The sequence below is a fragment of the Marmota flaviventris genome, chromosome 10 (assembly GCF_047511675.1).
Source record: "Marmota flaviventris isolate mMarFla1 chromosome 10, mMarFla1.hap1, whole genome shotgun sequence".
NCBI classification, from domain to species: Eukaryota; Metazoa; Chordata; class Mammalia; order Rodentia; family Sciuridae; genus Marmota; species Marmota flaviventris.
In genome coordinates, this window is record NC_092507.1 from 33,072,355 (window position 1) to 33,087,078 (window position 14,724).

General features: G+C 38.6%; 1 protein-coding gene across 1 annotated transcript in view; it reads left to right on the plus strand.

Annotated features, from left to right (window-relative positions):
• The window catches only part of Cfap57 (cilia and flagella associated protein 57), a 70,072-nt gene that overhangs the window by 13,783 nt on the left and 41,565 nt on the right, over positions 1 to 14,724 (plus strand). The window contains exons 7-10 of the mRNA XM_027937638.3: positions 5,810 to 5,949; positions 6,700 to 6,865; positions 7,644 to 7,757; positions 13,092 to 13,304. Of these exons, the coding sequence (XP_027793439.2) occupies positions 5,810 to 5,949; positions 6,700 to 6,865; positions 7,644 to 7,757; positions 13,092 to 13,304 (633 nt within the window). The remainder of the gene's footprint in view (positions 1 to 5,809; positions 5,950 to 6,699; positions 6,866 to 7,643; positions 7,758 to 13,091; positions 13,305 to 14,724) is intronic.

The window sequence follows — 14,724 nt, forward strand, 5'->3', positions numbered from 1 at the left end:
GCTCTTCAAGAAATTAATTTGCTATACTTGTTTATGGGCACAAGAGTATTTATATAAAAAATGTTTTTGTTGGATTTTTGCTTCATTTTAGAATGACAAAGAAAGCTAGTATAAATACACTACAGACATTACCATTGAAAGTACCATTAAAGATGAAGCTCACATTGTACTTATAAAAAGTTCACTTAATAAGATATCATAATTTTAAATCTGTATGCACCTAGCACCATGGATCCAAAATATATAAAGTGAAAGTTGACAAAACAACAAGGAAAATAGACTACCTACAATTGTGGTAGGAGATTTTAACATACCTTTCTAAGTAATGGATTTTATTGAATTAATTCATTATAGAGTTTACCTATTCAATGTATATCATACAACAGATTTTAGAGTATTTACAGAGTTGTACACCAATGCCAGAGTTCATTTTAGAACATATTCACCACCTCCAAATAAAAGCCCTCACTCTTTAGCTATTATCTCTCCATCCTCCTACCCTACCTTCCCCAACCCTAAGCAACCACTAATCTACTTCATATCTTTATAGATTTGCCTATTCCAGACATATCATATAAATGGAATCATACAATATGTGGACTTTTATGACTGGCTTCTTTGATTTAGCATAGTGCTTTTAAGGTTCGTCCAGGTTGTAGCATGTATCACTACTTCATTCCTTTTTATAGCTAAATAGTATTCCATGGTATGAATATACCATGTTTTGTTTATGCATCAGTTTTGGATATTAAGGTTTCTCCATCTTTGGGATATTTATGAATACTACAGTTGTGAACATGCCTGAACTAGTTTTTGTGTGGGTATATGGTTTCATTTCTCTTCCTAAGAATAGAATTGTGTGGCATGGTAACTCTGTGTATAACCATTTGAGGAGCTGCTCTAGAATGTTTTCCAAGGGGGCTACACCATTTTATATACCGATAAGCAGCATATGAGGGTTCTGACTTCTCTTTATCCTTGTCAACACTTGTTATTATCTGGCTTTTTGGTTATAGCCATCCCACAATATGTGGAGTCTCATCATGGTTTTGGTTGGCATTTTTCTGATCACTATGATAGTAAACATCTTTTCATGTGCTTTTTGCCATTTGTATGTCTTCTTTGAAAAATGTCTATTCAGATCTTTTGCCCACTTTTTAAATTCTGTTGTCCTTTATTTATTGAGTTGTAAGTGTTCTTTATATATTATACATACAAGTCTCTTATCAGTTGTGTAAATTGAAGGTATTTTCTCCCATTCTGTATGTTGTCCTTTTATTTTCTTGATAGTGTTCTTTGATGCATGAAAGTTTTCAGTTTTGATGAAGTCTATTCATTCATTCATTCATTCATTCACTCATTCTGGGGATTAAACCCAGAGGTGCTCTACCACTGAGCTGCATCCCCACCCCTTTTTGAGACAGGGTCTTGCTAAGTTGTAAGGCTGGCCTCAAACTTAAAATCTTCCTGCCTCAGCCTCCTAAGTTGCAGGGATTATAACATGAGCTACCCTGCCTGGCCGAATTTATTTTTTAATTTGTTGGTTGTCCTTTTATTGTTATATTCAAGAATCCTTTGTCATAGCTGAGGTCATAAAGATTTACCCCAATATTTCTTTTAAGAGTATTACAGTAATAGCTCTTCATTTAGTCTCTGATCCATTTTGAGTTCATTTATGTAAGAGGCATAGAGTAGGGGTCCAATTGTTCCAGCACCACTTTTTGAAAAATTATTCTTTCTCCATTGAATGGTCTTAGTTCCCTTGTTAAAAATCAGTTGATACACAGGTTATTTCTAGGTTATCTATTCTCTGTTCCATTAATCATCTGTCTTTCTGCCTGTACCACATTGTGTTACTTTTTGCCATGTTTCAGATTGTCTTGATTATTGTTGCCTATTAGTAAGTTTTGGAGTCAGAAAGCATGAGTTTTCCAACTTTGTTCTTTTTCAAGATTGTTATAGGTATTCCAAGTCCCATGCAATTCCACATAAATTCTAGAATCAGTTTGCTAATTTCTACAAAGAAGTGATCTAGGATCCTTATAGGATTAGCATTTAATTTGTAGAGCGATTTGGGACTTATTACATTTATATGTTTGTAGGGGGGTGGGGATTGTGGGGACTGAGCTCAGGACCTCATGCATGCTAGGCAAGTGCTCTCCCACTGAGCTACATCCCCAGCCCTAATGCACTTATTGCTATTTTACCAATATTAGGCCTACCAATCCATAAACATGGGATTTTTCTACCCATTTGGTTAGATCTTTAATTTATCTTGATAATATTCTATAACTTTCAGAATGTATCTTTTGCACTTCTTTAGTTAAATTTATTTCTAAATATATTTTTAGATGGGGGTTTCTCACTACATTGCACAGACTGATCTTGAATTCATGGGCTCAAAGGTCCTCCACCTAATCCTCCCAAGTAGCTGGGACTACAGACATGTACAACCATGCCCAGCTAATATTTTTTTATGCTATTGTAAATAGAGTTGTGCTGCGTTTTTTAATTACTAGTTCCAAGAATATAAAAATACAATTAAATTTTTGCATACTGATTCATATCTGGCAACCTTATCAAACTCATTTATTTGTTTCAATAGTTTTTAACTGGATTCCTAAGAATTTTCCATACACAAGATCATGTCATTTGCAATAGAGAAATTTTATTCTTCTTTTCCAATCTGAATGCCTTTTATTTATTTACTTTTGTCTAATTGCCATGGCTAGAACCTCTAGAACCCTGTTATATAGATGTTATGAATACAGATACCCTTATCTTGTTCCTGATCTTAAGATGAAAGTATCCTATTTTTTACCATTAAGTGGGATATTATCCAAAGTGTTTTGGAAGATATCATATATCAGGCTACAAAATTTCCCTGCCCCCATTCCTAGTTGAGTGTTTTTCTCTGAAAGGATGTTGGATTTTATCAAATACTTTTTTTGAGTGTATATTGAGATGACCATGTAGTTTGTTTTTTATTCTATTAATATAGTATATTATATTAATTGATTTTCAGATGTTAAATCTTCCTTGTATTCCTAGGATAAAATCCATTTGGTCATGGTATATAATCCTTTTTATATGTTGTTAGATTCAAACCATAATATTTTATTGAGGATTTTTGAATTGATATTCATAAGAGATACTGATCTCTAGTTTTCTTCTGATGTCTTTGTTTTTAGTATCAGAGCCTCCTAGAATTAACTAAGAAATATTCCAGCCTCGCTTACTTTATGAAGAGTTTGTGAAGAATTAGCCTTGATTCTTCCTTAAATAAATGTCACCAGTGAAACCATTAGGCCTGGGCTTTTCTTTGTGAGAAGTTTTTTTTTTTAATTTCTAATTCAATCTCTTCGCTTATTATGTATCTATTTAGATTATCTGGTCCTTCTTGAGTCAGTTTCAGTTTGCATTTTTCTAAGAATTTCCAGCCAGTATTCAAATATTTTTTGGCTCTTTCTCTCCTCTCTTCTAATACTCACATTATGTATATGTTGGTGTGCTTAATATGATGTCCCACACTTATCTGAAGTTCTCTTGATTTTCTTCATTCTTTTTCTGTATTCTTCAAATTGCATTATCTTTAGTGATTTATGTTTATTAATTCTCCTGCCAGTTCCAGTTCACTCTTGAGCCCCTCTAGTGAATTTTTATTTCAATTATTATACTTTTTAACTCCAGAATTTCTATTTTTATACCATCTATTCCTCTACTGATGTTCTGTATTTAATAAACATTGTCATCACTTTTTTCTTTACTTTTTAAATCATTGATTTCTTTTATTTCTTGGTACATATTTATAATTGCTACCTTGAAACCACTGTCTATTAAATCAAACACCTTGTTCTCACAGTTTCTGTTGCCTATGAGCAGAAAAATGTGAATTAAAACAACACTAAGATCCTTCTTTACAAGGATTTTCTTTATTATATTTTAAAAAACCAGAGATTTCTGAGGACAAAAAGGAATGGGAATCCTGTTGTGCCTTGATAGGCGTGTAAATAGGTACAACCATTCTAGAGAGCAATCTGATAGTTCTTTCTAGAAAACTAAATAGAGAATGTATGTGTCTTGGTAGCCAATAGTCTGCCACTGAATACATACCAGAAATTCCAACCCACAAGCTAAACATGTACAAAGATGTTCATCTTTGTATTTGTAGCAATGGACAGTTAAGACACTCCTAGTATTCATCCCTAGTGGTAATGGAGAAATAAAGTAACTAGACGAAAATTAGAGAATACAGACATTATTAGAAGCAATAAATTATACATGCCACAACATAGGTGATTCCTTAAAAATATAGTGTTGAGAGGAAAAAGTAAAAATACAGGATGAGATCTAAAGCACCTTTCATTTATAGAAATACAAAATATACCTATAGTCAAGAAGATCAGTAAAATCCATCCATGATAAGGAAGAAATAGGAAATTGAAGGCGGAGGAGGAGATTAAATAAACATAAAGTAAAATTTATGTTATATGAGTTTTAATTATGCTTTTGAGATAGAAAATGAAACAAAAATATCAAAGAAATATGAGGTGAGGTCCTCAGAAGAGGACATGGATGAAAAAGTTTAGGAAGTTTGAAAAAGAGAGAATAAATAGTATGAAATAGTCATGTTGGAGATTCAGAAAATAAACATATTTGGAAAACATTGCCAAGCAGTATTAAATGACCCCTACAGGTTTGTAGTCATGAATTCTAAGGGAAACCAGTACACCCATTTGTCTGACTTCTCACCTGACAAACAACTATTGCAGGCATAGGTGCAAAGAACAGGGGGAAAGGAAAGGGTTGCTTTTATTTTTAAGGCAAGAAAGATTTGAGTGTATTTAAAAGCTAATGGGAGGGGCTAGGGTTGTGGCTCAATAGAGTAGAGTGTTTGCCTAGCATGTGTGAGGCACTGGGTTCGATTCTCAGCACCATATATAAATAAATAAAATAAAGATCCACTGGCAACTAAAAAATATTTTTTTAAAAAAAGCTAATGGGAATGTGCAGATGGAGACAGGGATCTTCAAGATATTGTGGGTGGGGTAGGAAGGGGGGTAACAGATGGAGATGAATAGAAGTACTTCGTGCCACCCCCACCACCCAGCATGGCACCTCTTTCCCTGAGACGGTAGAGAAGGAAGGAGTAAGTGCATATAAGAAAGCCCAAAATTCGAGGGAATTTCCATCTCTGCCTTTGTCTTGACTTGTGGACAGATGTAAAATATGTGCACCTCATTAACTTTCCCAGCTTCATTCCTCATGCAGAAGTCCCTGGGATAATGCCTCTGGTCCACAGACATAGATACACCTTCATGACCAATGCAATAGGATGCATTTCAATTTGAAATCACTTACTCATTTACTCTCATTTGTTGCTGGTGCAGTTTCTTTGGAAAGAAACTTGGGGTTACCTATTAAGATACTTAAAATCATCCATACCACATTTCTACAAATGTATCCTAAGGAAACAGCAGAGAGATACTCAAAAACTTACATGTAAGGATATTTAGACTAATGTTTTTTCCTAATTAATAAAAATTGGAAACCACTTAAATGTCCCCACAATAAAGGAATGGTTAAATTAAATTTGGGGTACTCATAGAATAAAATGTTTATTTCCATTAAAAAAATAATATTTTAAAATAATGCAGCATACGAAAATATGCATAACATTAAAATAATTTTCCGTGGCCTAATTTCTATGCATATAGGCTAATTAATGTTCCTCGGTACTAATTAGAGCTGAAATACATAACCAAATTTTTTGCTCACCCTTCTGGATCTCATTCTGTATGGTTTCCAGGGGAAGCCTGCTCATTTCGAGTACCTGATGTACCCATTACACTCAGCATCCATCACTGGTCTATCTACCTGCATCCGCAAACCCCTCATTGCTACCTGTTCACTGGATCGATCTGTTCGCATCTGGAATTATGAATCAAAGTAAGAAATGAAAGGCTTTGTTGCTGTAGTTTGCAGAATTCCTATTAAATTTACATATGTGAAAATTTTAATTACAGAGTTTTACAATTTAATTACTTAGAAGCTTTCAGTTGGAAAAGCCCTTTTTAAAAATCAAAGTCAGTCAACCTACCTATTTTTCACTCTTGAATGGACTAGAAAATTACTTGTAGTTTATTAAATGCTTTCCATGCTAGACACTGTGCTGTACACTTGGGACATAAAGATAACACACCAATGTCTCACCTTCTAACATAAACTCTACTGTCTCCCCAGTTCTCCCTGGGTCTGCTGTTCACTCTTTGGAGTGTCCACACCCTTTACTCCTCTCTCCTCATCACTGCCCTAGTCACCCCCAAGTCCCTAGCAATTGTAGGTTTCTGATGCAACTTCCCTAAGAACTTCCCACCCTAGACTACACCTGTAGTGTTTTCTTTGTTCTGGTATGCAGCTGTTGGGACTACTAGAAACAAAAAGAATAGTTGCACAGTACTCATGGTTCTTGGAATCCCAACAGAGGTGTGTTTTTGACATCACTAGGCAACACCTTGACCAGTTCCCCCAATGGCCATACTAGGTGCCATAAGTAACCAAAGTCTAGAAAACAGAGGAAACAATAATTGCAAACAATAAAATATCCCTAATACTGTGATAATAATATATGTCACATCAATGGAGGACTTGGGGAACTTAGGAATTTGGCTTAAATTCAATAATGGATCTTTTTCACAGCACTCTGGAACTTTTTAAGGAATATCAAGAAGAAGCATACACAATCAGCCTTCACCCATCTGGACACTTCGTTGTAGTAGGGTTTGCTGATAAACTACGCCTTATGAATCTACTCATTGATGATATACGTTCTTTCAAAGAGTATTCTATCAGAGGATGCAGAGAGGTAAAATCTGCTGGAGATGAAGGTCTGGTTTCTTGGAAATCCAGGGTTGAAAAATCATGAACTAACACTCTGGGGAGGTGAGACCAAAGCTTAAAAAAATCCAATGCTTCTCCCACCAAGCTCATAAAAGTGAGCATATGGGTTTATCCCTGTTTTCTTATGCCCACCAAAACATTTCTTTTTCTTTTTCGGGGGGTGGTGGTGCGGGGAGGTACTGGGAATTGAACCCACCGGCACTCGACCACTGAGTCATATCCCCAGCCCTATTTTGTACTTTATTTAAAGAGGCAGGGTCTCACTGAGTTGCTTAGTGCCTCACTTTTGCTGAGGCTAGCTTTGAACTCACAATCCTCCTGCCTCAGCCTCCTGAGCCACTGAGATTACAAGCGTGTGCCACCACATCTGGCCAAAATATTTCATTGAACCTAAAACATTGTAGGATCCCACCTATGATAAGTCTGCTCTGTGATCATGGAGCTAACAAATTGTGAAAAAGAAAAGTAATCTCAGAGAGTCATCATCAACAGTAAGAGGCAGTGCCCAGCCCATCAGGATCCCCCAGGATGACTTGAAACAAGACAGTGGTGAATCTTGGCTGGTGCCAGCTACAGAATAGTGACAGTGTCTGAAGATATCAGCCAAGTCTCGGACCTGCTGCACCTTCCCCCCACCATCCCACACATAATTCCCACATGAACTCTTCCAGAGAAGCAGCTTTTGGCGGCAGCGTGCGGTTGACTGCTCACCTCTTGCTTGCTCTTTTGCTGTTTCCCTATAGTGTGCCTTTAGCAATGGAGGCCACCTGTTTGCTGCAATCAATGGAAATGTGATTCACGTTTTTACCACCACAAGCCTAGAGAACATCACAAACCTGAAAGGACACACGGGGAAGGTGAGTGAATGCACGGCATCTGGGAAAATGGGGCACAGGGCCGAGCACTGTGCTAGTCAATGGGACACAGGTAAACCAAGGAGGAGTGGTTCCTTTCCTTGTGGTGTTTGCTGTCTACTTGGGGAGAGAAATGATAAAAAAAAAAATACACAGACAAAATGCAGTTAATGAAAATAAACATGGGGTTGTTATGAGAGAAATGACGAAGGGATGGGTATAATGTAGGTTGAGGGGCTTGCAAAGGCTCAGTCATAGAGGAGTGGGAAGGAATTAATCAGACAACTGATGGGACTCTCCACTGCAGTTAAAGATCCAAAGACCCAGAGACAGCAGATTGCAGGGAATACCAGAGGAGCTGAAGTGTCTGTGGGGATGGAACGTTAGTATCATTGGGTGAGCTAAGACTATAGAGAGGTTTACAGGAGCCCCAGTGCATGGAATCATGTAGGTTTTATAAGGATTTTTTCTTATTTATCCTCTTTGTTCCTTAAAATCATTGAAGACTTTCAAGACAGGGAATGATGTGGCCAAACTTGCATTTTTAAAAGTTTACCTGGGCTGCAGAATGAACGATATATTGAAGGAGATAGAGATGGAAACAATAAGGAGGCTGTTCTGAATAGTTCCATGATAAATGTTAGTGTCTTGCATCCTGGTGGTGGTAGCTATGTTAGGAAGAAATGGGTGGATTCAAGTTATTTAGAAAATAAAATCAAAAGGTCCTTGAGGAGATTAAATGTGAGACCCGAAGAGGAAGAGGCCAAAGATCAAGAGGGTAAGAAAATGAATTTGGAAAACCAAGTGGGGTTTCTCCTAGGACTGTGAGCCAAGCTCAGTATATGAAATTGGTCAATGTAATCCCCCATATTAACAGGCTAAAGATGGAAAACCAGCTTAAAAAAAAAAAAAAAAAAAACACTACCTAACTAGAAGCTTTGCTCTTACAAAGGTCCATTCAGTACAGCCCTCATTGTTCTATCATTGTTAGACACATTGCATCTTCCTTTTACAAATTCAACAATACAGTGTTTATTTATTACTTTACATTACCTGATTTTTGCCTTTTAAAGAAGCTGAGAGAAAAATGAAAGCAAGTGTAAATTTGTGAATTTTTTATGAACTTTCTCATTGCAATTGCTCTTTCAGTGAGCTTAGAGAATAAAGAAAATATAATATGTAATTACACAGTGACTTGATTACTTTTGAAATTGCTTGTTTTGTTTTGTTTGGCATGGATTTAGATTGCTGTGTTGGGTGGCCTGCTTTCAGTCTAAAGAACTTCCTTTAGTATTTCTTGAAAGACAGACTTATTAGCAATTAATTTTATCAGTTTATTTAATCTGGGAACATCCTTATTTGCCTTTCATGTTTCAAATATAGAAAATATTTTTGCTAGATGTAAGGGCGTGTTGTTTGTTTGTTTGGTTGGTTGGTTGATTTTTACTGGCAGTACTTTGAAAATGTCTCCCACTGTCTTCTGTACTTATTTCTAATAAGAAGTCCAATGTCAATCTTATTGGGGTTCGCTTATTTGTGATAAATTGTTTTTCTCTTATAGCTTCTAAGATTTTTTTATCTTTGGCTTTTGGTATTTTAACTATAGTGTGTCTGAATGTCGATTTCTTTGCATTTATTTTACTTGGAGATTATTACATTTCTTGGAGGTGTAGGTTAATGTTTTTCAATACATTTGGGATGTTTTCAACCTTAAATATTTATATATATATATATATCTTCTGCCTTTTTTTCTTTCTCTCCTCTTGGTACTCCTGTTATACATGCTAGTACATTTAATTGGCACCCACATTTCCCTGAGGCTCTTTTAATTTTTTGAAATTTTTTTACTGTGTTCTTCAGATTATATAATCTCCATTGACCTATCTTCAAGTTTACCAGCTCAAATCTACTATTGAAGCCAGGTGTGGTGGCACACACCTATGACCCCAGCTATTTGGGAGGCTGAGGCAGAAGGTTGGAGAGTTTAAGGCCAGCCTGGGCAACTAGTGAGAATCTTGAAACTAAAACAAAACAAATCTATTCTTAAGTCCCTTGGGTGATTTTTTCATTTCATTATTATACTTTTCAACTCCAGAATTTGTTTAACTTTTAAAATAATTTCTGGCTTCTTATTAATATTGCCTATTTGATCAGACTTGTCATCATACCTTCCTTTAATTACTTAAGCATGGTTTCCTTTAGTTCACTGAACATATTTTATTAGCTGCTTTGAAGTCTTTGTCTGCTACATCTGTTACCAGCTAGGTGGGGTCTTGTGGTCTCCATCAGAAAGATCAGATAAAGGAACACTAACTTAACAGGGTCAGGACACTTTGTTGGGACTTCTTGCTCAAGCAGAAGGGAGACACAGCACTGACCAAAGAGTGTCCAGCTAGCTCCCAGGACAGAGGGAAAGAGCTAGTTTATTCATGTGAGGATGGGAATATTAATTGGCTTCAGGTACATATTTAAAGGTGTTTTTCTTTTCCTGGGAAAGCTCTTAACCTTGAGGGAGGGGACCTTAGCCCATCATCCTGGCACCAGATATTACATCTTGCAAATCGATGTGACATCCTGTATGAACCTCTCTGTCTTGTGATGAGGATGAGCTGCTGTGTGGCTGTTAAGAGAACACATGGGTAGGAGTGAAAAAGGAGACAAATCAAGGCAGGTAACAAGGGCCCTGGTTTCAATGCTGTTTCACCATAAAGGATAAAACTCCTCAACAGTTTTATCCTTTATGTTGTTTGTGCTCAGAGAGTCATAGCAAGGCTGTCATGGCTTTAATGATACACCTGGTCTTTGGAGGCTGATAAGACTGAGAGTTAGTGGGGGGTGGGAAGGTACAGATCATGCTCTTAGCAGCTAACAAGCCCTGAGTGAAAGTGGGAGAGCAGGGAAGCGCATCCCATGCTTTCAATAGCTAACAAGCTATGAGTTAAAATCTAGGAGTACATCTTTATATCAGACATTTGGTTTTTTGAGATTGGCTTACAGATGAACTTTAGATAGGGCAAAGGGGAAGGAGGGGCACAGAGGGGGCATGGGGCTAGGAAAGATGGCAGAACGAGACGGACATCATTACCCTAAGTACCTGTATGAAAACACGAATGGTGTGACTCTACTTTGTGTACAACCGGAGATATGAAAAATTGTGGTCTATTTGGGTAATATAAATTGAATTGCATTCTGCTGTCATGTATAATTAGAATAAATTAAATTAAATTTTTAAAAATTCAGGAGTGCATTTATCCTTTGTGTCTACAGGGGTCTCTGACTGTCTCAAGTGTACCCTCTGGGCCCCTTCAAAGGCAGTTTCTTTTGCCTGCTTACTTTTTTCTTTTGTTTTTTCTTTTTGGTCAGACTATCTGTTGGGGATTTGGGGGTTTTTGTATGTTTCATAATTTTTATGGACTTTATTTTAGATAACGTGTTATCTTAATTATTAGATACTAGATATCTAATAATTAGATATGGATTCTTATTCCCCATAGGAAATTGTTGGTGGCCGTTGGTTGAACTAATTCTATGAAGTCTTTTTCCCCTGCAGTGTAAAGCCTCTAATATCCCTGCTTAGATTTTTTTTTTCTTTTTATCGTTTTTAACCTGGCTGCCTAGGGTTTGCCTCCAGGTGGTGTAAGCTGCTTATAAATCATGGATTGTGTATGAACCCTCTTAACCATTTTTTTTTTTTTTTACCTTTTACTATTTTTACCTTTTACTATTGGATTTGTGTGAGACTTGGGAGCTACTATCACAGTTTCAGGGAGTTTATGGGTTTTGCTACATGTTCAGCAGAGATTGGTAGTGTGATGTGCCCACTCTGATTGTCCCTGAAAAAGTATGGCATGATCAGGTATGCAGTTTCCAGGCTGCCAGGGATGCATGTGGCTTTATTTTTAAGCCTTGCTTCCTATGAGATGCCCCAGAGTCAGAGCTTATTGTCCAATGCGTAGTGGGGCTCCTCCAGGGGCTAGCAGGTCTTCCAGCAGTACAGGGGTGTGCTCATGTTTCCCCATCTCTGCTCCAGTGGCTGCCGAGGGTGTGCAGCGTAGCACATGCCCACAGCCTTCCAGCCCACAGATTGTTCTTCTCGACTCTTTCCCTTGTTCTATTGAAACTTGGTTGCGCTATGATTTTTCTTATATCATGATTACCAGCCTCCTCTTAATCACTCTCCACCAAGGTCTCCATTGTTTTAAACATGCCCATAGGCACAGACTTCACTGGGTTCTGTCCCAAGTAAAGTAAAATCGGTCTCCTCAAGCAGAGCTATAGAGTTCTTTGTCTTAAGGCCTGACTTTTCCCTGGGCAAAATCCTGGTTCTACCACACCAGTGCCAGGGCAGGGACCTGCTTTTCCTGAGTGACACCCCCACTCTGTGAGTGGAACTTGTGGTGTGTACGTAGGGTAAATGGAACCCCTGATCTTTTCAGCTTGCTCCTCATGGTGAGGAGCCTCCACCTGGGAGCAAACAGGCACAAGCAATTGGGCACCAGTATTCTAGGCTTGCTGTAACTGGAGTAGTTCTTCTGCCAATGAGTAGGGACTAGTTGGTGGTGGGGAAACCAGGTCTTCTTGGCCATGCCTGCCTGAGATAGAGCTGTTGTTAACTTGGGGCTAGAGTGGGGATAAGAAACGCCAGCAGTATGACCTTCCCAGGATGAACCATAGCCTAAGATCGGGAGCTGTAAGGAAAGGGAGTCCCCGCATCTTGGCAGCTCCTGCTCAGAGTGCACAATGGTGGTGATTCTGGAGCTGAGGCTGGGAATGGAGCCAGTCATGACTCAGATGCCACAGACTGTTCTTACCAAGATGATTCTCTTGAATCTACTGCCTGCCCTTAGGAGAATTTCCAGAGACTTTAAAAGATTATTTCACTGTTTCAATCATTTTTGACCAGTTAACTCATTTCACTGGGGAGATCAGCTGAGATCCTCATTCTGCCACCCTGGAAATCCACTCTCTCTGTGCTATTTTTGCAACTTCCTGTGAAAACACATACACACACACACACACACACACACACACAATTTCAAATTTTCAAAGTTTTTAAAATGTAGCAATAATTAATTGGCTGTAGCATTAAGAAACCATTGTGAGTCATTCTTTGCATTCATAAAGTATAAAAGAAATGTGAATGTTTTACCTGCAGTATTTTGCAAGCATCTAGAAAACAGAATGTTAACATTTCCAAGAAGCTATGCTTTGTGATTTCCTCTACCAGGAAGAGCCATCCTGCCTCAGTCTAGTGGAGCACCTGAGGAGTTCGTCCCATGGCCATGTTGCCGTGTGTGTGCAAACACTCTTACCTGGGTGTGTCTTCATCATCTGCAGATTCGCTCAATTGTCTGGAACGCAGATGACAGCAAACTGATTTCTGGTGGCACAGATGGTGCTATATATGAATGGAATCTGTCTTCAGGAAAGAGAGAGACAGAGTGTGTGCTCAAGTCCTGCAGCTACAACTGTGTTACGGTCTCCCCTGATGGCAGAATTATTTTTGCTGTTGGATCAGACCAGACCCTCAAGGAGATTGCAGATTCTTCAGTGAGTCTGCCCCTGCCCTACCGCTGGGCTATTGTGTTGATTTACAAAAGACAGCCACCCATGCTTACAGCAGACAGTATGCTGGCAAAGAGGGCCCTTCCTCATAGGACAGCCCCTGGCTGTTCTTCCTGTTGGGTCAGCTCAGTTACTGTCACTTCCTGAATTTCTTGCTCAGTGCCTTTCCTGGCGGTTAAACTGTAGGCCCCTTTTCCATTTCCATTTTGCTTGCTATCTGTAACTTCCCCTCTGCCCGCTAGGCATGGAGGTCAGCAGTGTCTCTAAACCGCACTCTGGCCCTTGGTTGGCACTTAGCTGGGGTAAAAGCACAAGTATAGTTAGCTGCTGTCACCTGGACTTGCCTCTGTATTCTTTCAAAATCCCTCATCTCTCAGATGTTAGCATTACCACATTTGGCTCTGGAAAGAGACTTAACACAAATGTGGCTGGGTGCTCCTCCAGGAGCCCAGCAACAGCTGATTATCACTGGCTTCTCTGGCTTTTCCCCAGCTCTTCTCATAGGGCTGGTGGCGGGGGGAGGCGGTTTGCACATAGCTACTGCAGCAACAAACCAACCTAAGGCAGGTTCCCCATGGTTGGAACATAGTTCAGTGAATGGTGACTCCTTTGTACCCTAGGTAACCTGGTCCTAGTTCTGTGGCAGCTTCTATAGCACTGCACTAAAATAAAGCTCCTACTACTAGTGCACTGCATGGTCTGCAATAGACATTCAATAAATAGGTGGGGGAATGAGTTTATTAATGAGTGAAGAAATGAATGAGTTCCCTGGAGATGGAGTTATGTTCATATAGTGGGAATTAATAAATGTTTTCTGAATAAATTTATGATCAGCCTCCTGTTCTCACTCTGAGGTGCATGACAGCATGGCCATCAAGAGCAGAGAGACTGGTCAGTAGCACACACCTGTAATCCCAGCAACTCAGGAGGATGGCAAGTTTGAAGCTAGCCTCAATAACTTAGCAAGGACCTAAACAACTTATCAAGACCCCTTCTCAAAATTAAAACTAAAAGATTGGGGATTTAGCTCAGCAGTAAAGTGGCCCTAGGTTCAATCCCCGTACCAAAAGAGGGAAAGAGAGAAGAAGAAGAAGGAAAAAAAAGAAGAAAGAACAGTCAGTCTGCACTTACTAGGTTTATGAGTTGAGGCAAGTTATTTTTCACCTCTTGACTCATCTTTTCATCATCTTTAAAATAGGCCTAATGGTCGCTCTCTCCAGATTCTGGTGAAGGCTGAACGAGTTACAACATGGGAAGGGTGTAGAATAGTACTTGGCACAGAGGAAGTGCTGTACAAAGATTCCAGTCATTGGCATCATTCCTAACTTCTACCATTCATCAGTCAAGCAACTGAGAAATACCTAGTTTGAACCTTTTATGTGCTAGGCACCATGCAAGATGTGGT